General features: G+C 50.2%; 1 protein-coding gene across 1 annotated transcript in view; it reads left to right on the forward strand.

The window, feature by feature from the left end:
• The window catches only part of DRAM1 (DNA damage regulated autophagy modulator 1), a 47,240-nt gene extending 23,145 nt beyond the window's left edge, over positions 1 to 24,095 (forward strand). The window contains exons 3-7 of the mRNA XM_055118541.1: positions 1,610 to 1,752; positions 8,637 to 8,814; positions 13,382 to 13,440; positions 21,636 to 21,728; positions 23,480 to 24,095. Coding sequence (XP_054974516.1) covers positions 1,610 to 1,752; positions 8,637 to 8,814; positions 13,382 to 13,440; positions 21,636 to 21,728; positions 23,480 to 23,524 — 518 coding nt within the window. The 3' untranslated portion in view covers positions 23,525 to 24,095. The remainder of the gene's footprint in view (positions 1 to 1,609; positions 1,753 to 8,636; positions 8,815 to 13,381; positions 13,441 to 21,635; positions 21,729 to 23,479) is intronic.
• Positions 24,096 to 24,664: the final 569 nt, after the last annotated feature.

The raw sequence follows: 24,664 nt of genomic DNA on the forward strand, positions 1-24,664 counted from the left end.
GATTACTGTACTTAATTATAAAAAGCAACTACACGTTAAAAACGAATAGAGAAATTCAAGAGAAAAAAGAGAAGTCTAAAATGTGCAGCTTGCCAGCTGAGATGTGGATGGAAGTTTCTCCATTTCACTGATGATCAGGGAGACCAGATGAAACCAACCTGCCCCACTTTTCGGCCCCTTTATTTCATTCGATTGGCAGCTGGAGGCCAGAATGGCGGCCAGGCCCTGCTCTGGGAGTATAAATCCCTTGGAGAAATTTGAAGACGTCTGTTTGTGTGTGTGTGTGTGTGTGTGTGTGTGTGTGTGTGTGTGTGTGGTGCCAAGGATGGAACCCAGATCCTCCACCTGCAAGGCATGTGTGCTGAACCACACCCTGACCTTTCTAACGATTTTATTTGTTTTTTTTAATTTATTTTATTGAATCACCATGTGGCAAGTTACAAAGTTCTCAGGCTTATGTCTCAGTTATACAATGCTCAAACACCCGTCCTTTCACCAGTGCCCATATTCCACCACCAAAAAACCCCAGTATACCTCCTGCTCCCCACCCCTCCACCCCCGCCTGCATAACTGATAAATTTCACTTCATTTTCTCTTTACCTTGATTACATTCCATTTTTCAACACAAAACTCACTATTGTTGTTGGAGTTTCAACACACAACTCACTATTGTTGTTGGAGTTTACCCCGCAAAAGTACGGCCCTACTGACAACATTTGATAATTAGTTTTCCATTGATGAAATGAAGAGATATGAAGTTGCGCGGTCGTCTAATGATTTTATTTGTACGTTCACCTTTTTATTTGCTTGGTTTGGTTTACTGTATCTTCATAAAATGATTTTTAGGAACTAGTCTTCTCAAAGCACCTAAAAGTCTGCTGAATGCTTTCAACAAAACCATCATAGTGCTTATTCTTCTCTTCCTCCCGCCCTGCCTCCTGTCTGGAATCGAACCCCCAGTGTCTGGAATGTTATACCTGTACTTTACTGCTGAGCTCAGCCCTGTCTTAGCCTATTTTTTCACTGGAAAAAAAAGCAAGTAGGGGCTGGCAAGATAGCACAGCAGGTAGGGTACTTGCCTTGCACTCAACTGACCAAAGTTTGATCCCTGGCTTCCCACGTGGCCCCCAGCCCCACACCAGCCCACTAGGAATGATCTCTGAGCACGGAGCCAGGAGGAAGCCTGAGCCCCACCCACCAGGTGTGGATTAAAATAAAACAAAATAAAACAAAAAATAGCAAGAGGGCAGTGCCTATAAATATATAAAAATTATATGGTCCAATTTTCTGTACAGTGTGATACAATGTACCATACAATAGCATTTGTGTGGAAAGGGTATCAACAAAGTGTGTGTATGTGTGTATGTGTGAGAGAGAGAGAGAGAGAGAGTGTGTGTGTGTGTGTCCCGATCACATAGAGTGGACATGTGAGGAGGACGGACAGGGTGGACTGATAGAAAGACAGTTGCTATCTGGAAATAGAGAATAGAAATGTCAGTGGAGCAACTCTAGATTGTTCTTGTGTTTTTCGTTCTAAAAAGTAAGAGAAAGTTCGTAACAAAAGGACACATGCAATGGTGAAATTAATCAGACGTCTTTCTTTCTTTAGGTGCAGCCACAATGTATACAAGATACAAAATAGTAGAGAAGCAAAATCAAACCAGCTATTTCAGCACTCCTGTTTTTAACCTGGTGTCATTAGTCCTTGGACTGGTGGGATGTATCGGAATGGGCATAGTCGCCAATTTTCAGGTATGACCCGAGGCTTTCCATCATTGGGGGGCGGTGAAGGGATCAGAGGGGCCTGGAGCAGAGAGGAAACGCGGGAGATAATGCTTGTGCCCCTAGAGTTGTCACATAGTTGAGACACTTGTAAGGACGGGGATAGTTGGGGGCCAGGGAGATGGCTCAAAGGGCTGGGGCACACGTTTTGCATACTGGAGCCTTGGGCTGAATCCATAGCCCTGCATGGTCCCCCCCTAATAAGTACTGCCAGGGACAACCCCCAAGCATCACACCCAAAGTAGCTGCTTCACGCTGCTGGGCACAGCCCCCAAACCAAACCAAACCAAAATGGGTAGATTCCTATTTAGAAGCCAACTTTGGCTGTGTGAAAGTTGGCCTTGCCTGGAGTGGTAGGATGTATCTTTGCACAGGGGAGTGGGGGGGTGGGGAGAGAGAGAAAGAGAGAGACAGAGACAGAGAGAGACAGAGAGACAGAGACAGAGAGAGACAGAGAGACAGAGACAGAGAGAGAGTGGGAGGGAGGGAGGGGAGAGGGAGGAAGGGAGGGAGGGAGAGAGGGAAGGAGGGGGGAGAGAAGAGAGGGAGAGGGGAGAGGAGAGGAGGAGGAGAGGGAGAGAGAGGAGAGGCAGAGACAGAGAGAGACAGAGGAGACAGAGCCCTGGTGTTGGGTCCAAAGAGCAGCATGGGGCAGCTGTCTTTCACAGAAGGGGCAGAGGACTGAGGCGAGGAGGGCATTTGCTCAGTGTCACTGGCAGAGCCCCAACACAGCCCCGCTGGAGCCAGTGGGCTCAGATGCCGGCCGGTGTGGTCAAGCCTGATGTAGATCCATGTGACTAGGGCTTGGGACGATCCTGCCTGGTTTCTGGCTTCGTTTGAATTTGTGGATGTGGCCCCATGTGTCCCTGGAGATGGGGTTTAGCTTGGAAGCAACCGAGCTGCATTTCCCATAAGCGCTCTTGATTTTTTTTCTTCTTCTTCTTTTTGGGTCACACCCGGTGATGCTCAGGGATTACTCCTGGCTCTGCACTCAGGAATTACTCCTGGCGGTGCTCGGGGGACCCTATGGGATGCTGGGAATCAACCCCGGGTCGGCCGTGTGCAAGGCAAACGCCCTCCCCACTGTGCTATCGCTCCAGCCCTGACGAGCTCTCTTGAGATCGGACTCAGCCCTCCTCAGCCGACTGGGCTTTGGCAGGTGCCAGGGAGACCCGTGCTTTCGGGCCCTGGGGTGGGGGGCTTTGGCTTGTTGTGACCTTGCTTGTCATGTCACCCCTCTCTTCCTGGCCACAGCAGAGGGGAGACTACTCCTCCTTGAGGATTTTCCGTGTTGCTTGACGGGATTCCTTTCACTTCCTCCCTGCCAGAGCTGGGGAGATTTTGCATGATGTACATTTTCATTTTTTTTTGTCTTTGTCTTTGTTTTTGCTTAATGCCCAACGGTGCCTGGAGGCTGTTCCTGGCTCACTGCTCAGAGAACCATGTGTACTGGGGATCGAACCATGGTCTCCTGCCTGCAAAGCATGTGCCAGACAAAATTAATAAATGAAAGCATTGACGTTGCTTGGGGTCCTCTTCTGATGGTGCTCAGGGGAGACCAGGTGGTGCTAGGGACTGAGCCGGGTCCTGCATTCAGTCCCTGCACTCCAGCCCCCTGAGCTCTCTCTCCTTGCCCATCATGTTGATATAGATAAATACATGACAAATATACATGCATGTATGTACACATATAGATACATATATGTGTGTGTGTGCACGTGTGTATGTGTGTGTTTGTGTGTTTTGGGGGCTACACCTGGACTTGATCAGGGACCCGCACTCCAGAATCACTCCTGGCAGGGCTCAGACCACTATTTGGGGTGTCGGGGCTCAAACCTGAGCCAGCCACCTGCAAGGAGAGTGCCTTTCTCTTTCTCCAACACCCATTATGCCAATATTTTGTTAAAACCATAAAGAGCAGGCTTTAAACTTTTGGAGGAAAATCCACTCATTGAGACGACTGAATTTTGGATTTCCTTTAAGTTCTTCCACGACATTCCAGGATTAAATGCTCCTAAGACCCAGACATTTAAACTTCCTCAGAATCCAAGTGTTTACTGTGTCATCATTCTCATAAAAAAAATTCACAATGGCTTCTTTGTTTGATGTCTGTAGTTCATTTACGTTGTGCTGGGGAGAGACCAGGTTGAACTATTCCCCGGAGAAGCAGCCGCCGTGGGAGGGCCAGACGGAGCCCTTTTCCTTGAGTTAGAAGAATCAGTGTTAGCGCCCCTGGGAAACTCCCAGATATAACTCAACTGGTGAGCTGGGCTGGCCGCCTCTTGGCGCTTCTTGGCGCCTCCTCCTCAGTTCCTACTATCAAAGCTTTATGCCCCACGCACTCCACCCGACTCCTGACACAAACGTTTTCTATTTGAAAAAAAGACATAGTTTCCAAGTTTTAACCTTTTATCAGCACCTTGGTTTTCTCTATTTTTGACTATCCAATGAACAGTTTCAAAAGAAAAAAAAAGAAAGAAAGAAAAGAAAAAAAGGAAAGAAAGAAAGGAAAGGAATCCCAAAAGCATGGCACACTTTCCTCTTTGCTTTCTCTAAAATCCATGTTCATGAACCATTTTCCTTCCGAAAGATAAGTTTGATGGCCAGGTCTGTCCTCTGTGTTGATAAAGACCCCGTGAAATTAGAATTGCTTCTAATCAAGGGGCCTTTAGTGTTAGGGTCTCAGGAAGTTTACAGATTTAGATCCTAAAAGGAGGGCCAGAGAGACAGCTCGTGTGTGTGTGTGTGTGTGTGTGTGTGTGTGTGTGTGTGCTTGTGTGTGTGTGTGTGTGTGTGTGTGTGTGTGTGTGTGTGTGTGTGTGTGTGGTGTGTGTATGGGTATAGTTCGGTACAGTTCCCCAAGTACTTCCATTTGCAGAGCCCGAAGTAGCCCTCAGCTCTGCCTGGGCCCCAGCCCCCAAACCCCCTCCAAACACATCCTGAAAGAAATGCTGAATGGGCCACCCCCCCCTGAAAGTAAATTCCCTGGCAGAACTAGAGGAAGGAAACAAAATATGTAAATTCAGGATGTTGCTTTACATGGTGGGCTAGGAGAGCAGAGAGTGGAAAGTACCAGGATATTCGCAGGAAGTGCTCCAGAATGAGTCATTCGAGAGGATCCCTGCCTTGGGTCTGTCCCTGGCCTGGACGGGCTTTGCAGTCAAGGGTGAAAGACTTTATTTTTCTTCACTGTTCTGTTCCTATTTCTCCTTTGTTTAGTTTCTGGTTCAAGATTTTTTTCTTTTTGGGTCACACCCGGTGGTGCTCAGGGGTTACTCCTGGCTCTGTAGTCAGGAATCACCCCTGGAGGTGCTCAGGGGACCATATGGGATGCTGGGAATCGAACCCGGGTCAGCCGCGTGCAAGGCAAATGCCCTACCCGCTGTGCTATCGCTCCAGCCCCGGTTCAAGAAATTTTTTGCTGTTAATTTTTTGTTGTTGCCAAGGCCACACCCTCTGGTACCAGGGCTGGAGCCTCCCCCGTGTATTAGTTTGTGTTCTGCCACTTGAGCCACAGCCCTGGCCCAGTTTTCAAGTTTATGGAGAGATTCGTGACATAAAACAGTATCACCATCCAAGCTTACATGTACATCTTGGATGACTGCAGGTATATGTCGAGAGGTGTGATATGTGTACGTGTATACTGTACATGTATACATGTCAGCTGCATGGCCAAGGCCATACCTCCTGTACTCTCTGTCCATCCTTCCCTCCAATTTGCAGTTTTCTCGTGCTGAGCACTTTTAAGATGACACAGCCGAGTAGTGTGGATGTGCATTTGCTTTGTGAAATGCACAGTACCGTTCTGTAAACTAGTTCTTGCCTCGGTACTGGCCATGGCACCCTCGGAAGCAGGCCCCCTGTGATTCCTCGTCTCTCCCCTTGCTCACTCCCTCCTTGGAGCCACCAGTCTGTCTCTGCGCCTCTAGCAGTTCACGCTGGAGTGTTGCTGCTGGCAGCTGCCATTGGGGGGGGAGGTACTCTCTCCCCCAGTGCTCAGAAGTTCTAGGGGCCACTCCCAGCAACTCTTGGCCAACTGAACTGGCCCCAAGAATTTCAGTGGAAGAATCGGAGGAGGTTCAAGTGCCCCAGGACTATATCCTGTGATGTCAGGGATGCACCCTGGGTGGGACATGGTGTCATTAAGGCACACCAGCTGCAGCCGTATCACCAGCTTACAGACACCGAGGCTTGTCTTTGTCTGGCGTAGTTCATTTAGTGGGATGCCCTCATGGGCCAGGCCTGCGGGAATGGGAATATTCCCTCCTTGACTGAGCGATATTCCTCGGCACACGAGTGAAGAAAGGCATTTAGGCCAATGATATATACTGTGATGTTGGCCCCTGGGCTTGATAGTAAGAAATAAATCTAAAAGCTTTGGGGCTTTTGCTGCAGTTCTGGGGATCGAACCCAAGACCTGTGGCATGCAAGGCAAGTATTCTACCACTGAGTTACACCTTTGATCCTTAAACTGCTCCTCCCCCCCCACTTCTGTGCATGTGCGTACGTGCATATGTGTGTGTGTGTGTGTGTGTGTTTTAAATTTAAATCTCCTTTCCTACATAAAAAATAGGATAACACTGTGGTGCTAGGGAATCCTGGAGACCCAGAGTGAAGAAAAGCCAGGGAGGGGTAGACAGAGATTAGAGGCTGACAGGGACGCAGGGACGTGGGGCCCAAGCCATGTCTTTAGCATGATACTTGCTCTGGTCCCTTTGCAAAGCTGCATTTTCAAGTAGGAACAAAGTAATTTTGTTGCTGTTGTTTTGACGATTTATTGCTGTATTTTAAACCTATCTCGATCTAACAAAAAACAATAGTGTACACAATTATTGAGTGCCACACGGTGGGAAGTTTGTCCCGTCCTTTAGAAGGGCTGTTTCAACATGTCTTGCAAAACTGCTTTTAAGGCTGTAAATTCCTTAAGCTGTTGCCCGTCTGTCAAATTCTGTATAGTTCCTTCAAATCTGAGGGGAAAATCTAGCAGGATAGAGTTCTTGGGGACACAGTAATTTCATGGAAAGGGCAATGTGATGCTGGAAGGGAAATATCTGTCGAACACGAAATCCAGTTTTTTTTTTTTGTTTGTTTTTGTTTTTTTTGCTTTTTGGGTCACACCTGGCGATGCACAGGGGTTACTCCTGGCTCTGCACTCAGGAATTACCCCTGGCCGTGCTCAGGGGACCATATGGGATGCTGGGATTTGAACCCGGGTCGGCCGCGTGCAAGGCAAACGCCCTACCCGCTGTGCTATCTCTCCAGCCCCTCCAGTTATTTTTTTTCCTTTTTTTGCAGACCCTTGTCTCATGCAATGCATGCAAGGATTGCGCTTGACCGTTGAGTCACATGCCAGCCCCGTGTCACCCAGGAGTGGCCAGACATGGTCCTTGGCCAATCAGTGAGGGAAGTTCAGGGTCAGCTGCAGACACTGTCCACCCAGAGCCAGTGAGGCGCTGCCTGACCTTTGCAGATGGTGTGGGCCAGGAAACTGAAGTTGCTTTTGTCTGGCCAGAGCACGCTTTTCCTTTTTCCTTTTTTTAAACTTGTTTTTTATTTTGTGTGGGGAGGTCACCCCAGGCCTCCTGCTTGCAGGGGCTCCAGCTCCCCAAGTCTTGTCTCTGCCTCACGTCATGTCTCAATCAATGCCCAGAGGAAGAGTCGGGAATTTCAGTCTCCACTGGCCAGCCAGCCAGACTCAGAGTCCCCTTGACCCGGCTGTCCGCCTCACAGGGGGGGCTCACCCTGCCCTTCCCCGGGTGCCCCGTCAGCTGTAGAATGCCCGAGCCGGACAAGCCTCTCTGCATTTCTCTCAGTCATCCTCAGCAGCAGCTGCGGCAACATCCCAGGCCTGGATTGTGTATGTGTGTGTGTGTGAGTGTGTGTGTGTGTGAGTGTGTGTAAGCCCCCTCTGTGCAGACACACTCGCTAACAGTACCAGCTGCGGCAACATCCCAGGCCTGTGTATGTGTGTGTGCGCATGTGTGCACGCACGTGTGTGGGTGCGTGTGTGTGCATGTGTGTGTGGAAGCCCTCTCTGTGTGGACACACTCACTCACCTGGTGGTGTATGTGTGTATGTGTATGTGTAAGCCTCCTCTGTGCAGACACACTCACCTGGTGTGTGTGTATGTATGTATGTATGCTCGTGTGTGCGCGTGCGTGTGTGTGTGCATGCGTGTGTGTGTGTATGTGTGTATGTATATGTGTAAGCCCCCTCTGTGCAGACATACTCGATAGCAGTCACAGCTGCGGCAACATCCCAGGTTTGGTGTATGTGTTCGTGTGTGTATGTGTGTGTATGTGTGTGTGTAAGCCTCCTCTGCCGACACACTCGCTAGCAGTCACAGCTACGGCAACATCCCCGGCTTGGTGTCTGTGTGTGTGTGTGTGTGTGTGTATGTAAGCCCCCTCTGTGTAGACACACTCAGTCACGTGGTGTGTGTGTGTGTGTATGTAAGCCCCCTCTGTGTAGACACACTCAGTCACATGGTGTGTATGTGTGTGTGTGTGTGTGTGTATATGTGTGTGTGTGTGTGTGTGTGTAAGCCCCCTCTGCTGACACACTCGCTAGCTGTCACAGCTACGCCAACATCCCAGGCTTGGTGTCTGTGTGTGTGTGTGTGTGTGTGTGTGTGTGTGTGTGTGTAAGCCCCCTCTGTGTAGACACACTCAGTCACATGGTGTGTGTGTGTGTGTGTGTGTATGTAAGCCCCCTCTGTGTAGACACACTCAGTCACGTGGTGTGTATGTGTGTGTGTGTATGTGTGTGTGTGTGTGTGTGTGTGTGTGTGTAAGCCCCCTCTGTGCGGACACGCCCGCTCGCAGTCACCGCCCCGTTTGTGATCTTCCCTGTAGGAGCTCGCTGTCCCTGTGGTCCACGATGGAGGCGCCCTTTTGGCATTTGTCTGCGGTGTCCTGTACACGCTCCTGCAATCCATCATCTCCTACAAGTCCTGTCCCCAGTGGAACAGTCTTGTCACGTGCCACACGCGGATGGCCATCTCCGCTGTCTCCTGTGCTGCTGTCATTCCCAGTATCCTTTTCGGTTCTCAGGCTCACCCCGTCCCAGCCCCTCTAGCCTCCCCCGCCCACCCAAAGGAAGCGCGGTAGCAGAGCACCTGCGGAGCATGCGCAAGGCCCCCACTCCCATCCCAGCCCTTTCTGGCTCCTGAGCATCTTCCTGGGCTGACCTCTGAACTGCCGGGTCCACACAGCCGGGCCAAGCATCTCCAGGTGCTTGGACGCCCCTGACACCCCCCTCCCTCACCACTGCAGCGGGTCTTAGCTTTCACAAGCAAAGGATAACAACCAAGTCTCCACACGCTTTGGACGAACAATTGGGAGGAAAGTGAAATTCATTAGAGAAAAAAAATTTCACTGTGATCTGGTTGGATCAGAGGAGACTTTGCAGGGGGGAGGGGAAAGGGTGTGAATGGAAGGTGGAAAGCTTCAGAACTCTTTATTCTGTTGACAGTACTTGCTCAGGGTGAGTTTCGGGAGCCCTGTGCAAATGTTTAGTTTCCTTTGGAGTGCTTGGGTTATGGCCCCCAATATTGATACTGCGCTTAAACCAACAGCCCTGAGAAGTGCCAGGCTGCTGGCCCTCCCCTCCCCCGCGGGCGGGGAGAAGATGGCTTGATCTACTCAACCCTGTGGAGGTTTTTCCGATCCCCTCCCCTCCTCACCCCTCCCTTCCCTCCCCTTGCCTCCCCTTCCCTCTTGTTGAGGAAGAATTCTGGGCCTTTGCATATCAAGTCTGAGCTCTCCTGCTGAGCTAAAACCCCAGCTGCCCAGTGCCTAAGAGATTTTTTTTTTTTTAATTTTATACCATTTATCGTTCAGTCTTTTTTTTTTTTAAATATTGGTTTCTTTTTCAAACTGAAATTTTTACTTCCTTTTCTAATTTATGAGAGGGAAAGTCGGAATGTCCCGTACGTGTAAGTGCACTTAGAGAGGAAGGCTTTGCCTAGTTTCAGAGCAAAATGCTACTGGAACTACGCTCTCAAGATCTTGTTGTTCTCCTTGACGAACTCCTGAATTGGGCAGCATCCTGCAGGCAGACTCAAAGGAAGTCTGAGGGGCTGTATGAGTTAGGAGACTTTTTTTTTTTGGAGGGGGGGAATATTGGGGACCACATATGGTCAGGGGCCATACGGTGCCTGGGGTGGGGGGTGCTGGTGGATCTAATGGGGGTCAGCTGCGTGCCAGGAAGCAACTTCCCCGCTGCACTGTCTCTCTGGCCCCAAGATGAGCAATCTTTGCAGAGGGGGCTGGATAAGGAAGAACAGTCAGAGAGAGCAGGCTGGTGGTGCACGGCCACCACCTTCCGTAGGGGGTCTCGGGGCCTCAGCCCAGGCCTCAGAGTGTAGTCCAGGTTGGGTACCACTTCCGGGAGCTAAGTGGGGGTGCTGGAAGAGGTGGTGAAGGTAAGCCCCATATCACAGGGGAGTCCACTTGGAGCCTCTGCTGTCTCTTTGAGAATTTTCAAGAGGCTGTTACCAATGTTTTTTAAAAAAAGAAAAAAGGGGCTGGACCAATAGCACAGTGGGGAGGGTATTTGCCTTGCATACTGCCCACCCGGGTTCAAGTCCCAGCATCCCATATGGTTCCCTGAGCACCGCCAAGAGTGATTCCTGAGTGCAGAGCCAGGAGTAACCCCTGTGCATTGCCGGGTGTGATCCAAAAAAAGAAAAAAGGGGGCTGGAGCAATAGCACAGAGGGTAGGGCATTTGCCCTGCACGTGGCCAACCCAGGTTCGATTCCCAGCATCCCATATGGTCCCCTGAGCACTGCCAGGAGTAATTCCTGAGTACAAAGCCAGGAGTACCTCCTGTGCATCGCCAGGTGTGACCCAAAAAACAAAAAAACAAAAAAAAAAAAAAGAAAAGAAAAAAAATTGCGCAGGCCTTCCAGGGCAGAAAAGTCCCGTCTTTTGAAATACCATGTGTTGTGAAATCAGCTGCAGTAATTTTTCAAAAAACGGATGAGGACCCAGAGCGGTTGTACAGTGGGTAGAGAGCTGATGGCCGTGCACACGGCTGACCTGAGTTCAATCCCTGCACCCCTTATGGTCCCGCAAGGACTGCCAGGAGTGATCCTTGAGCACAGAGCCGGGAGTAAGCCCTGAGCACTGCTCAGCGTGACCCCCTCCCTCCAAAGGAAATAAAATGACAATCAAAGAGAAAAAGGGGGCGGGTTACAGGCAGACAGGAACTGTTAGGGTGATTTATGAGCCGAGGCTGAGGTGAGCCATAGAGAAGTCAAGCTTGAGTGATCATTCCCGAGCTGGTAGGTATAAAACGCTGCATTTCTCTTTTAGAGTGGAAGCTGTCACTGTCACTCTCATCCTGTTGCTCATTGATGTGCTCGAGTGGGCACCAGTAACGTCTCCATTGTGAGACTCAGCCCCTCCCTCACGGCCTGTGTGTGTGAACCGGAAATCAATGGCTGGGTCCCAGGGGACACAGGCTGCCCTTGCGGGAGGCTGGAGGCCCGTTCTCTGGGAACTCACTTCCCCGAGCTGCGGGAGGGCCCTATCAGGGCCTAGTCTCAGACCTTCCCAGGGGACAAGTGTTAGAGTGACGTGACACACTCAGCTCACGGCCCCACTGATGAGCTTCTCTCCTACGAGACTTCAGTAAGGGAAAAAAAAGTGCAAAAGAGAAACTTACTAGCATGTATATTTATCTATCAGCAGGGGACTCGGGGTGTTGTGGGCTCACCCCCAGCAGTGCTCAGGGCTCACTCCCCACTGCTGAGCAATCACTCCTGGACGGGGCTCGGGGGACCATATGAGGTGCCAGGGATTGATGCGAGTTGACCACCTGCAAGACAAATGCCTTACCTGCTGGACTGTCGCTCCGTCCACACCCCGCACCCCCATCTTTGCCAGTTGTAGTTGTGCTTTTCAGGGGGTCCCACGCAGCAGGCTGGGTGTTAAGGTCCCACGCTCACTGCCGGGGCCTTGCTCGACATACGGGCAGCATGAGAGATCAGAGTCATGGCCGGCTGATTGCAGGGCAGGTGCTTTCATCTTTGGGTTGGGGGCCACACCCAGCAGTGCCCGGGACTTCCTGCTGGGTGTGAGCTCAGGGATCACTCCTGGAGGGCTCCGGGTAGTACTCTGGGGCGCCGGGGGTTGAACCCGGGTTGGATGCACTCCCCACTGTCCTATTGCTCCAGCAGCAAGTACATTTTTTTTTTAGCCACCCCTCAACGCTGTCCCTGTCATAGGCGCACCATAATTTTATTTTATATTGCTTGTTACCAGTAAATGGCTAATAGAATAATCATAAAACATTTCCATAGAAGAAAATTTGTGAAAATTGTTGTATCTCACCACGGGGACCTTATTAAATCTTTGTCTGAGTTTTACTAAGCTGTTATTGCTAGTTAAACCTACTGTGCTGATGGTTTTGTTAGTTGAGATCGATTGGCTTCTGCATTACATTCCCATCCACCCTGTGCTTCTTCTGCGATGTTAGTGTAGTAGGGTTTGGAGATGTCCATACAGGAAATCCAGAACATTTAACCGGGCAGTTCGGAGGAGGTGTGGTGGCAGCTTCAGGCCATGGGAATGGCTGCCAGGACTTTGGCGGGGGGGGGGGGGGGGGGTGAGGGGGTTGGGAGGGGGGTTTAAACATAACGGACTCACAGTTGGAATCCCTAATGCTTATTTTTCCACCCTCCAGCTTCTGCTTTTGACTTCCTTTATATAACTTTATAGGATCAGAAAGGCGGTCACCACTCCGTGTAGAAACATTTTTGGTTGTTTGTATGTTTGGGGATCACATCTGGCAGTGTGCAGGGAGCACTCCTGGTGGGAGGCTCACAGGACCATCTGGGGTGCCAGGGATCAAATTTGAGTCTGCAGCATGTAAGGTAAGCACCCTTCCCACTGTGTGGTTTCTTGGGCCCATTACATTTTTCTGGAACAGCACCTCCAAACTCTACAATACTAACCTCCCAGTAGGAGCACACAGGTGGGATGGGAATGTGAGTGACAGTTAATGATACTCTAGGATGCTCCTGAAATGATAATCGCGTGTCTGTTCCACTCTTGGCTCATGCCGCTCTCCTGTGGAAGGCAGAAGAGAAGGGTGGAGGAAGCTCTGGTTTTAGCGCTGGTGCCGGAGGCTGCTGTGGCCCTGGGTGGGGGTCCCTGCGTCTGATCCTTTCCGGTCTGCTCACGAGGGGGTTGCTGGGTCACATGGCTAACTCTATTTTCAGTGTTTTGAGGAACCTCTGTATTTTCTCCAGTGCCTTAGCTCCGTTTTTCTTTCCCAACCGTGCACGAGAGTTCCAATTCGGGCGCTTCCTTGCCAACACTTCCTGTTTTTCTGGTTGGCGGGGGTTTTAGTTTGTAGCTGCAGTGGTGGGGGCGCACATCCAGCCATTGGGGGGTGCGGAGCATCAAACCTCTCTGCTGTGTGAGCTGCACCCCCTCTCTCCAGTGTGTTTGCGTGCGGCTCCCTGGGCGGCGTGAGGGAACGCGGGTCTCCCACTGTGGGATGATGATGCTTTCTTGCCAACCAGGGGACATGAACTGCACGTGAATGTGAAATCGTCTTTCCCTTCCCGCTTTCCTTAACGTTTCCCAGTGATTGCCTGCGCATCGCTCATTTCTATAACCAAGCTGGAGTGGAATCCGAAAGAAAAGGTAAATCCGCCTCCCTCTGGTCACTGCGCCTGGTCATGGGACACCGTGGCCGCCCTAGGTAGGCTCCTTGGCGTCACTCGGCACACGAGGGCACACCTGTAAGTTACTCTCTGACTAGGGAGCAACACCATATCCGCATCCGCTCGCAGGGTAATTTCCTTCTGCTGTGTGAACTGAAAGATCCCCAGAATGGCTCCGGGGATGATGTTCAACTTATTAAACTTTTGCCTCTCTGCAAACATCTGTGCATTTGCAAAAGAGGTTGGGTGGGGAACGGAGTGATAGTGTAGTGGGGAGGGCATTTACCTGCATGCAGCTGACCTGGGTTCGATCCCTGGCATCCCATATGATTTCCTGAGCACTGCTAGGAGTGATTCCTGAGTGCAGAGCCAGGAGTAACCCCTGAGCCTCGCTGGGTATGGCTCAAAAAGCAAAAAAAAAAAAAAAAAAAAAGGTTGGGCGTTTTCAGACAGGGAGCGAGGTGGCGAGGTGGGCGGAAGGGGCAGGTAAATCCGCCTCCCTCTGGTCAAAGAGCAGAATTTTTCCTCAGAGGGGCCGAGCCTGAATTGTTCCTTTCAGCACGAGGCGATGTCCATCTGTGTGGCCTGGGATGCAGGGGAGATGTGTGCCCGGATTAGCCCCAAGCGAGGCAGGGATGTTAACTGGCTGTTAGTCAGAATGGCTGAGCGAGGCTGTGGCGACGTTAACACCCCCTCCCCCACCCTCCCCACCCTGACCAGGATTGGCCTGCATGCAGTCACAGCAGAATGTGTCATGGGCAGCATACCTGAGCAGGGAGAAGAAGGGAGCATGAGGGATAGAAACAACATTTTTGGTTTGTTTTCATTTGTTTCTTGGGCCACACTTGACTATGCTTCGGGGTCACTCCTGCCAGTTCTGGGGATCAAAACAGGGCCAGCTGGGTGCAATCAAGCGTCCTACCTGCTGAACTGTCTCTGCAGCCTGATTGGCAAGCTTGTCTCCCCCTGCACCCCTTTAGACATGGGTGAACCGAAGAATTTGTTCCCTTGACCGGAGATTGTCCCTGACCAAAGTGATTTCCTATGGGAGGTTCTGGTGTTGACGGTGAGGGTCCATGAAACAGGATGGAGAAGCTCCTGTACAGACTGGGTTGAATCCATGGGGCTACGGTGAAAACTGTAAGTGGGGGGACCTTGCCATGAGACTTAGAAGAAGGCAGAAGTGACCAGGAACAGAGAACGGTTGGGAATATGTTAGGAACACGGGGTAGACCCAGAGCCGGCCTGGTGAGGCCCCTCAGAGGCCGGGGCAGTGATGGTCACTTCTTCTTTTCTCTCTATGGGGGCCCTCCCAAGCACTGTTTGGGGGTGCAGGGGCCACTCTTGGCAATAGTTAGCCTCTGCTTTGGGGTGTTGCTGAGGACGGGGGTGCTGGGCCTCAGGGCCTCCCGAGATTCATTCTCCGGCCCTGAGCATCCTACCCGGAGTGACCGTCATTTTTAGACCAGCTGCCACAATTCTCGGAGCCCCGTGTTCCGAATCTCGGGCCGGGTGGGGTTGCTGCTGTTTATCAAGACAGTTTCAGGGCCTGGAGTGATGGGGTAGGAGCTAAGGCTCTTGCCTTGCCTGCCTCCAGTGGCTCCTGTCACATCCCTGGCACGGCAGAGGCCCCCGTGAGCACTGCCAGGGCTGGCCTAGACTCCTCCCACCAATCAGCTTTAGCTTTTTTAATTTAATTTTTTTTTTTTTTTAGCAGTTTGGGTCATACCTGGGGATGCTTAAGCCCTACTCCTGCACTCAGGAGTCACTCCTGGTGGTGCTCGGGGCACCATATGGGATGCTGGGGATTGGCCACGTGCAAGGCGAATGCTCTACCCACTGTACTATCGCGCCAACCTCACCAATCAGCTTTTAAAAGTGAAATGAGGCAGTTCCCGTGCATTGTACCGAGAAGCCAATGGCAGGGGCTCCATTCAGCTCTTGCTGAGGCGTTGAGAAGAGAACGGGTGATGGCTAGAGGGGGCTGCGGGATCAGAGAAAGGATTTTTCCAAGATGGAAAATGATAGCGTCCAGGGACAGCCCAGCAGAGGCGGAAGTTTTCAAAATGAGATTCTTCTCCCCTCGCGGTGCCCCAGGTGTAGTTCGCTCTCCCACCACTGGAGGGAGACCTTCCACCACAAATAAAGCCTCTCAGTCTAGGAGCCGCGGTCCTGGGCATGTAAGACTTGTTCCTGTTTGTTGTTTTTTACTTTCTACTGTGAAAAGTGGCTGTGCCTCAGTGCTAAAGTGCACGCCAGCCATGCCTGAGGCCTGGGTTTGATCCTTGGCACCTCCGAAAACAAACACAAAAAAGTGAAAAGTACCTGGTTTGCTATTTCCTCCCCGAGGGAGCAATGCCATCTCATCCCTTTGACGGCCGGCTGTGCCCCACTGCCAGTGACTGCAAAGGAAACTCTTGATAGCACAGACTAGGACTATCCTTCAGGAGCTGTTCCAGACGCCCCAGCATGCTCTAGGGAGCTGGTTTTCATGACCCTGCCCGGTGGTGAACACACACATACACGCTGCTCATCGGGTAGCACTTTAGCCCATCGATTTGTTGAGCGGGCACCAGTAACGTCTCCATTGTGAGACTTGTTGTTACTGTTTTTGGCATATCGAATACACCACGGGGAGCTTGCCAGGCTCTGCCATGCAGGCGGGAGACTCTCGGGAGCTTGCCGGGCTCTCCGAGAGGGACAGAGGAATCGAACCTGGGTTGGCCGTGTGCAAGGCAAACTCCCTACCTGCTGTGCTATCGCTCCAGCCCTGCTATTGCTGCAGCCCAGCTCATTGGGTACAAAAGAATAAAAGCCCCTGTTTCAGCACCGTGAAGCCCTGGGCAGGGAGTGAGGGAATTAGGGTGCTGCTGTCTCCCATTTCCCAGTCAGACGAGAGCTTCAGGGGTGTTCACACGTGAGGTAAGGTGCACTCCTGGGTTGGTGCTCTTTCACTCCTACCACCCGAGGCCATCGCCTGCAAGGCTGAGTGTGTGCCTGGCACGCAGGACTCCTGGATTTGGACCCGGTATCGTGGTCCTCCAGGCACCCTTAGGAGTGACCCCCAAGCAGGGAACTGAGAGTGGCCCCTGAGCAGCACTGGGATGTGGCCCCCAAACCTAACAATGAGTAAAACACCTTCCCGCAGAAGTCCACCCCCCCCCCCACCTCGCGATTTGCTTTTACTTCCCTAAGCAGCTTCATTGTCCAGGGATGCTACTAGAGCGTTGGTCTATGGGTCTGTTCATGCAAGAGGTGCCTGTGTTCTTGGTACGGGTGGGGCCACACCCAGTGGTGCTCAGGGCTTCCTCCTGGCTCTGCACTCGGGGATCACACCTGGGGGGGGGGCTCAAAGCACGTTATGGGATGCCTGGTGGGCCGTGAGAAGGTGCACTATCTCTCCAGCCCCGAGATCATTAAGGATGATCTGAATTCTGTTCCAGAATCCAACAGTCTGTCCGTCTTCCTTGTGAAGGGACTGGGGCTGGCACACAGTAATCCTGAAAATCATGAATAGCTTTGTCACTCACAGTGATTGAATTTTTAAGAATTAATTTAGATAGAGAGGTGGTGAGCTCCTCCCCTCCCCCCCTCTGTCAAGAGGTCACGACCTCCCTAGTATAGTAGAGGGGGGAAAGCACAGGGGTCATGAGCAAAAGCTCTGGTTGGATCCCCGGCCCCATATTTGGCCTCCGAGCATGGCCTGGAGTGATGTCCCTCAGGAAACCTTGGTGGCCATAAACTGGAGCAGAACCATGAGCCATCTCCAGAGGCCAGCCGTGCCACACCAGCTTCCTCTTGCTTGAAGCAGAGCAGAGGGAGGGAGAGCAGAGCCATGAGGTCGTTATTGGGAAACCGTTCACAGATGACTTCCTCCACAAGTCCGCTTTGGCACGGAGACTAGAGTTAGAATGCAGTTGTGATCTTTTTGGTTGGTTGGTTGATTTTGGACCTAGATGGTGTTTAGAAATAACATACTTGCTCGTATTCTCTGCTATACATTCTCCATCCCTCTCTGAGAGCCGGGCAAGCTACCGAGAGTGTCCCGCCCACACAGAAGAGCCTGGCAAGCTCCCCGTGGTGTATTCGATATGCCAAATACAATAACAATAACAGTCTCATTCCATTGACCCTGAGAGAGCCTCCGATTATTGGGAAGGATGAGTGAGGAGAGGCTGCTAAAATCTCAGGACTGGAAAGAATGGAGGAGGTTACTGGCGCCCGCTAAAGCAAATCAATGAACAATGGGATGACAGTGATACAGGGATACAGGGAGATGGGCTGGCGTGATAACACAGCGGGTAGGGCGTTTGCCTTGCACGTGGTTAACCCAGGTTTGATTCCTCCATCCCTCTTGGAGAGCCCGGCAAGCTACCGAGAGTATCTCACCCACATGGCAGAGCCTGGCAAGCTCCCCGTGGCGTATTCGATATGCCAAAAACAGTAACAAGTCTCTCAATGGAGACGTTACTGGTGCCCGCTCGAGCAAATCGATGAACAACGGGATGGCAGCGAGACAGTGCTACAGGGAGATGGGTCAAAGGGCTGAAGTGTTTGCTTTGCATTTAGGTCTCCAAGTCTCCATCCCTGGCACTGCCTGGCACCCGGAGCATTGTGGGCATGACTCAAAAGCCAAGAAAGATTGGCTGGATTTTCAGATTGTGTCAATCTTAAACTCAAATAGGATCTCTCAACGCCTCCCCGGGGTCGTATTTTCCACTTGGGGAGTGTGGAATCGATGAAGGAGACGCAAGGCCTTCCTCCCTGCACTCTCTTTGCAACCACAGTTTTCATTGATCTCCATGAAATGCCTGCAGGCAGCTGACACTGGAAACTCGGATAAAAACATTTTTTTTCTATTTAAATTAATTTTGAAAAATTGAATCACTGAATTGCAAACATGATTGAGTTTCAGGGTTACTGTGTCCTAACCCCAGTCCCTTCACCAGTGGACTGGAATAAGGACAGGTCATTAGAATATGGAACAGAATTCAAATCATTCTTCATCTCGGGGCTGGAGAGATAGACACTTGCTCACAGTCACCCAGGCTCCCCGCAAGGCACTTCAAGTCCCACCAGGAACAATCCCTGAGTGCAGAGCCAGGAAGGAGGAAGCCCTGAGCACCACTTGCTGTGGCCCTAAACCAGAAAATCAACCCCCCCCAATAATTCTTTTTTTAAAAAAACAGTAAACAAATTTATTCTAAGATGAAATCTAGTATATTCTCTTAGCAGTACAATTATATATTAATTCAATATATATAAACATGAATATATATGTGAATATATATGATTTTTATATATGAATCACCATCAGATACACGATTACAAAATTGTTCCTGAGTGGGTTTTGGTCACAAGGACGTTCCAGCATCTGTCCCTTCACCAGTGTACATTTCCCACCACCAATGTCCCCAGTTCCCCCTCCCCAGCCCCTCCCCCCTCCAACTCACCACCTCAGCCTGCCTCTATGGCAGGCATTTTTCTTTCTCTCTCACTCTTTCTCTTTTCTTCTGGGCATTATAGTTTACCGTGCAGGATGCAGAAAGGTTGTCACGTATATCTTTACCCTTTTAGCGCTCAGTTCTTGGCCTGAGTGATCATTTCTAACTATCCTTGTGCCAGTGGTACCTTCTTTTCCCTAACAGCACCCCTGCTCCACACCCTCCACTTGCCCAAATAATTCTTAATCTTTTCTTCTGCTTCTTGCCTCCAGGAAGGTGGAAGGACTTGACCGAGTTATCATTTGCTTTGTGATCTTGTTTTCCTCCTGATGAATGTTAAGCACAGCTGTTTCCTGAACTCATTTGTTTTTTGTTTTTGTTTGGGGGCCACACCCAGCTGTGCCTATGGGGATCAATCCCAGTGATTGGGATTGGGGGGGTCAGGGCACTATGTGTGGTGCCAGGGATCGAACCCTGGTCAGCTGTGTGCAAAGCAGATACTGAACCCTCCCCTGATTTCCAAATCTCTTGGTCCCTGACCTGATTTTTGATGTTTTATTTATTTATTTATTTATCTTTTCTTTTCTTTTTTTCCACACCAGTGGTGCTCAGAGGTTAATCCTGGCTTTACGCTCACGGATAACTCCTGGAGGGGCTTGGGGAACCATATGGGGTGGTGGGGATGGAGCTCGGGTCAACTGCATGCAAGACAAGCATCCAACCTGCTGCGCTATTATTGCTCTGGCCCCAACATTTCTCTCTTTCTTTCTTTCTTTCTTTCTTTCTTTCTTTCTTTCTTTCTTTCTTTCTTTCTTTCTTTCTTTCTTTCTTTCTTTCTTTCTTTCTTTCTTTCTTTCTTTCTTTCTTTCTTTCTTTCCTTTCTCTCTTTCTTTCTTTTAAAAAATAACTTTATTAAGTCACTAGTTACAGACATTCAGTACCCAAACACCAATCTCACCACCTTTACACCTTCCCACCACCATTATTTCCAATTTTCCCAGCCACCCCTGAGCCTGTCCCTATAGCAGGCCCTCAATAATTTATTTTACATTGCAGGTTATAAATAATTTGCTAAAAGGATGATCAAAGAATGTTTCCTTAGAAGAAAGTTAGTGAAGGTTGTTGTGTCTCGCCATGGAGCCCTTAAGTCCTTGTATAAGAGATGACGAAGATGTTGGTACAGGCTAAACCTTCTGTGTTTATATTTTGTTAATCGAGATTGGTTGCTTTCTACTTTACACCCCATCCAATCTGGTATGTTTCTCCTGGTTAATCATTGTCATAGAGTTTGAGATCTGGCATGGTCGAAATCTCAACCATGTGCTCCAGGGGTGGTCCAAACATTTTTTTTTTTTTTTCATTTTGGGTCAAACCCGACAATGCACAGGGCTTACTCCTGGTTCTGCACTCAGGAATTACTCCTGGAATGCTCGGGGGATGCTGGGAATCAAACCTGGGTTGGCTGTGTGGGAGGCAAACGCCCTACCTGCTGTGCTATCGCTCCAGCCCTGGGTGTCCAAAACTTTTAATCGGGTGATACAGCTGGAGTTAAATTCATAACTGACTGTCAGCTTTGGGGCATGTGCATGACTACCCGGCTTCCAGAAGTACAGGGAGATGGGGCGAGGTCACCCATCCCTCCTCAACATTTTCTACAGTAACAGAGAAACAGACTCCAGGGGATTGACACTCCACCAGCTGCCACCCTCCCTCTGCAGGGGTCCAGGGCTGAGTAGACCTTGCTAAGTGTGTGTTCAGCTTTGGGGTTCTTGTTCCCAACAGTGGGGGGACCAGTCTTGTCTCCTGTGGACTCCCTCTGTGGAGACTGAAAGGCCACAGACCTCACCTGGTGTAGACAGAGGGATAGAGACCAAGTAAAGAAACAGGAGACATGCCCCAAAGTAGAGAGAGAGTATGGGGAATATTGTCTGCCACGGAGGCAGGGGGAGGGTGGGAAAGGGGGGAGGGTATACCGGGGATATTGGTGGTAGGGAATGTGCACTGGTGGAGGGATGGGTGTTTGATCATTGTGAGATTGTAACTCAGACATGAAAGCTTGTAACTATCTCATGGTGAATCAATAAAATAAAATAAAAGAAACAGGAGACATGAATTGGGATGTGCTCCTGGGCAGACCTTACAGCCCTCCTGTGAGGTTGGGTAGAGCTTGGGAGGGACCAAGCAGGATTTTTAAGTTGTCGTGGGTGGGAAGGGAACAAGATGGGTGGGGTGGGCTTGGACTGGCCTTCGGTTACCTGTAGCGGGTGGATATAAGGAAGCAGGGAATGCAGCCTGGTGGCTACCAGGCACCAAATGGGCCATGGAGCCGGTAAGTCCAGCAGAGCGATCTTTGACTCCACAAATGCTGTGTCACAGCTGGCAGCTGTTCGGTCCCCGAGCAGACCCGACAGAGAGACCGGTCCTGCTTCCCTGCCTCTTAGCCATTTGGAAGTTATTCAGGTGGCATGTTTAAAGCCAGAGCGAGTGGAAGTGAGCAGGATCTTCCGGAATAATTGTATTCACGCCCATGTTGTGGGGCGGGGGGGGGGTGGGGACAGGGGCACCCCCCGAATTGATGTTGTTCTATTTGTTTTTGCCATATTTCCTGCAGGGAGTTGGTTGATGCCCCCTGGTCTGCTTATTCCTCTGGGCGGGTCTGCAGTTTCTGATTTCAGTCTTGTTCCCACCTGAGTCTGAGTCAGCGAAACGGTCTCTTTGTTCTTGCCATTAGGATTACATTTATCACGTCGTGAGTGCCATCTGTGAGTGGACGGTGGCCTTTGGGTTTATTTTCTACTTCCTAACATTCGTCCAAGATTTCCAGGTAATCTTGTTCACCTCCCTTCACATATTAGAAAGGGTCGGCAGAATCCATTACCAATGCACAAAAAAACTGTGTTTGAAAACAAAAGAAAAGCATCTCTCTCATTGGAGCTCGTTTGTTTGGAAAACTTGTGAGCCTTTTGTATGACTTGGTTTATTTCCAAGGGCAACACCCCAGGGCAACCTCCCCCAGCAGAGCTGATCAGGAGAGATTCTTTTTGTTTGTTTTTCAGTGGGGGGGAGGGGAACTATACCTGGCAGTGCTCAGGGCTCAGTCCTAGCGGGCTTGGGGGACCATATGTGGTACCGGGGGTTGAACCCAGGTTGGCCACATGCAAGGCAAGTGCCCCACCTGCTGTACTATTTCCCCGGCTAAGATTTCTAACAGTTTGGTACATCCCTTGTCATTGGGTGCTTAATATCATATGTCCTAGTTCTTTTCCTTTTTACCTCTCTTTTCTTTGTTCCATTTTTAAATTTTTCTTTTTCTTTTCTTTTCTTTTTTCTTTTTTTTTTTTTTTTTTTTTGCTTTTTGGGTCACACCCAGCGATGCACAGGGGTTACTCCTGGCTCTGCACTCAGGAATTACTCCTGGCGGTGCTGGGGGACCATATGGGATGCTGGGAATCGAACCCGGGTCGGCCGCGTGCAAGGTAAACGCCCTACCCACTGTGCTATCACTCCACCCCTATTTTAAATTTTTTGTAATGGTTTTCTTTTGGCAAAGGTCTTACCTTCTGTTTGAACTAAGCGTTTTTCTCTCTCTCTCTCTCTTTTTTTTTTTGAGTCATACCCAGTGATGCTCAGGGGTTATTCCTGGCTCTGCACTCAGGAATTGCTCCTGGCGGTGCTCATGGGACCACATGGGATGCCAGAGATTGAACCCGGGTTTGCCGTGTGCAAGGCAAACACCCTCCCTGCTGTCCTATCACTCCAGCCCCTGAACTAAACTTTTTATTGATGTTGTGGTTAGTAGGTGGAGTCATAAATAGCAGGTGCCAAGGGTGGGACACCTGGGCCAGTTCTGGTGGTGGGGGGTGGGAGAAGAGGCATGTGGTCTCAGGGATGGAGCCCAGGATCCCACATAGATAAGGTATGTGCTCTACCCCATAGCTACATCCTAGGTCCAGGAAATATTTTTTTTTTAGAAGCTTATTATTTAAATTTCTTATTTTTTTTTAAATTGTTATTTGCTTTAGTTTTGGGACCACACCAGGTGATGCTCAGGGGTTACTCCTGCTCTGCACTCAGGAATTACTCCTGGCAGTGCTCAGGGGACCACACGGGATGCCAGGAATTGAATCTGGGTCAACTGCCTGCAATGGCCTACCTGCTGTACTATCACTCCAGCTCAGTTTACTGTTATTTTTGTGCTATTTGTGCGATATTTGTGCTGTGCTATTGCTCCAGCCCCTGGATGTAGTTTTTAACTGGGACAAGACTCATTGCTAGAACACTAGCTTTGTATGTGTGAGGCCCCAGGTTCTATTCCCAGCACCACAAGAAAGTTTTTTTTAAAAAAATAATGGAACTTTGGTGTGTCATCTGGAAAGAGAACTCAATGAAAAAGAGAAAGAGAGCATAGGCTTTACATGTGGGAGGTTTGGTCCCTGTCACTTCATGGTCCCCTGGGCAAGGAGGAGCTAGCAAGTCCTTACAGCTGTGACTCAAACATCTTCATCCATAAAAAAGAAAAAAAAAAAGAAAATAATAACTTTGTGTGCGTATCTGTTTTTTTTTTTTTCTTTCAAGAGTGTCACTCTAAGGATATCCACAGAACTTAACGATGACTTTTGAAGAAACCAGAGTGACAGCTCAGTGAAAGTCATAAACAGCTCTCAGCCTGGCCCAGCGGACAGCCAGCCTTTCCGGCTGTCCTGATCAGGATGCCTCTGCTGGCTCTCCAGGACTTGCATCTCATTAGAATTCCCACTAGGTATACAATTTCCAAAGGTATGTCTTTCCGGGAGAGCTGTGCCTAATGCACAGTAACCACGATTTTCATAGTTTTCTCAGTAGAGCACTTTGAGGTTAAGAGATGCAACCCCGAAAAGAAAAGGTGTTGCAGAAAATGGAGAAACTCTTAATCTCAGTACAGATGATTTCCACACCCCCTCTACCTTTGTGTGTGAGTGATTTATGAAGATGCACCAAAATGAGGCACTCACTAGAAAACAGTAGTAGTAGAATCAAGGAGTGTGTGTAACTTTCGAGTTCAAAGAATGAACTGTCTACTTTTCTATCACGAGAACACTGATTAAATCCTGATGCCAAGATTCTGACGCTGGAGGGCCAAGATGAACACTCACCAGGAACTCAGCCAGATGATTGGAGGGAAAGGCCTTAAGGTCACGGGAGACCTCCGTGTGCCTGTGGGTGAGACATAAGCACAGAGAGACCCAGATCGGACACCAGAGGCCTGACCCCACCCTGGATGGAGGGGCTCACAGCACACGTGCCCAACCTTCCAAATGTGCCTTGGTCGGGGGGCACTTGGAAGCCAGGGAGGTGGGCTATAGTCAAGGATGCCCCTCAGACACCACGGCTAAGCCCTCCTTGCTGGCGGCCAGTGTACCTCCAGTACCCTGCCCGACTCTGAAGGAGACACTCCCCTGGCACCTTCATTTACTGCCACCAAACACGTGGAAGAGGACCATGGTCTGAGAGAGCAGGCAGGGAGGGGTGGCTGCGGGGGCGGGGGGGGGCAAATACTTGCATCAAAATGTCAATCAAGAACCCCTTTTCACCCAAATCACACATGACCAATGAAAAGCCAACTCATCCTAGCTGGAGAAGGGCCCTCCCCCCCCCCTCACACACACACACACACACACACACACACACACACACACACACATCCCCTGAAGCCCCAATTGCTTAAGGTTTAGGCTTGAGAATTGAAAGAACTTGCCTTGTAGACCATCCCCCTGAGATCAC

Source organism: Sorex araneus, chromosome 10, assembly GCF_027595985.1.
Source record: "Sorex araneus isolate mSorAra2 chromosome 10, mSorAra2.pri, whole genome shotgun sequence".
Classification (NCBI taxonomy): Eukaryota; Metazoa; Chordata; class Mammalia; order Eulipotyphla; family Soricidae; genus Sorex; species Sorex araneus.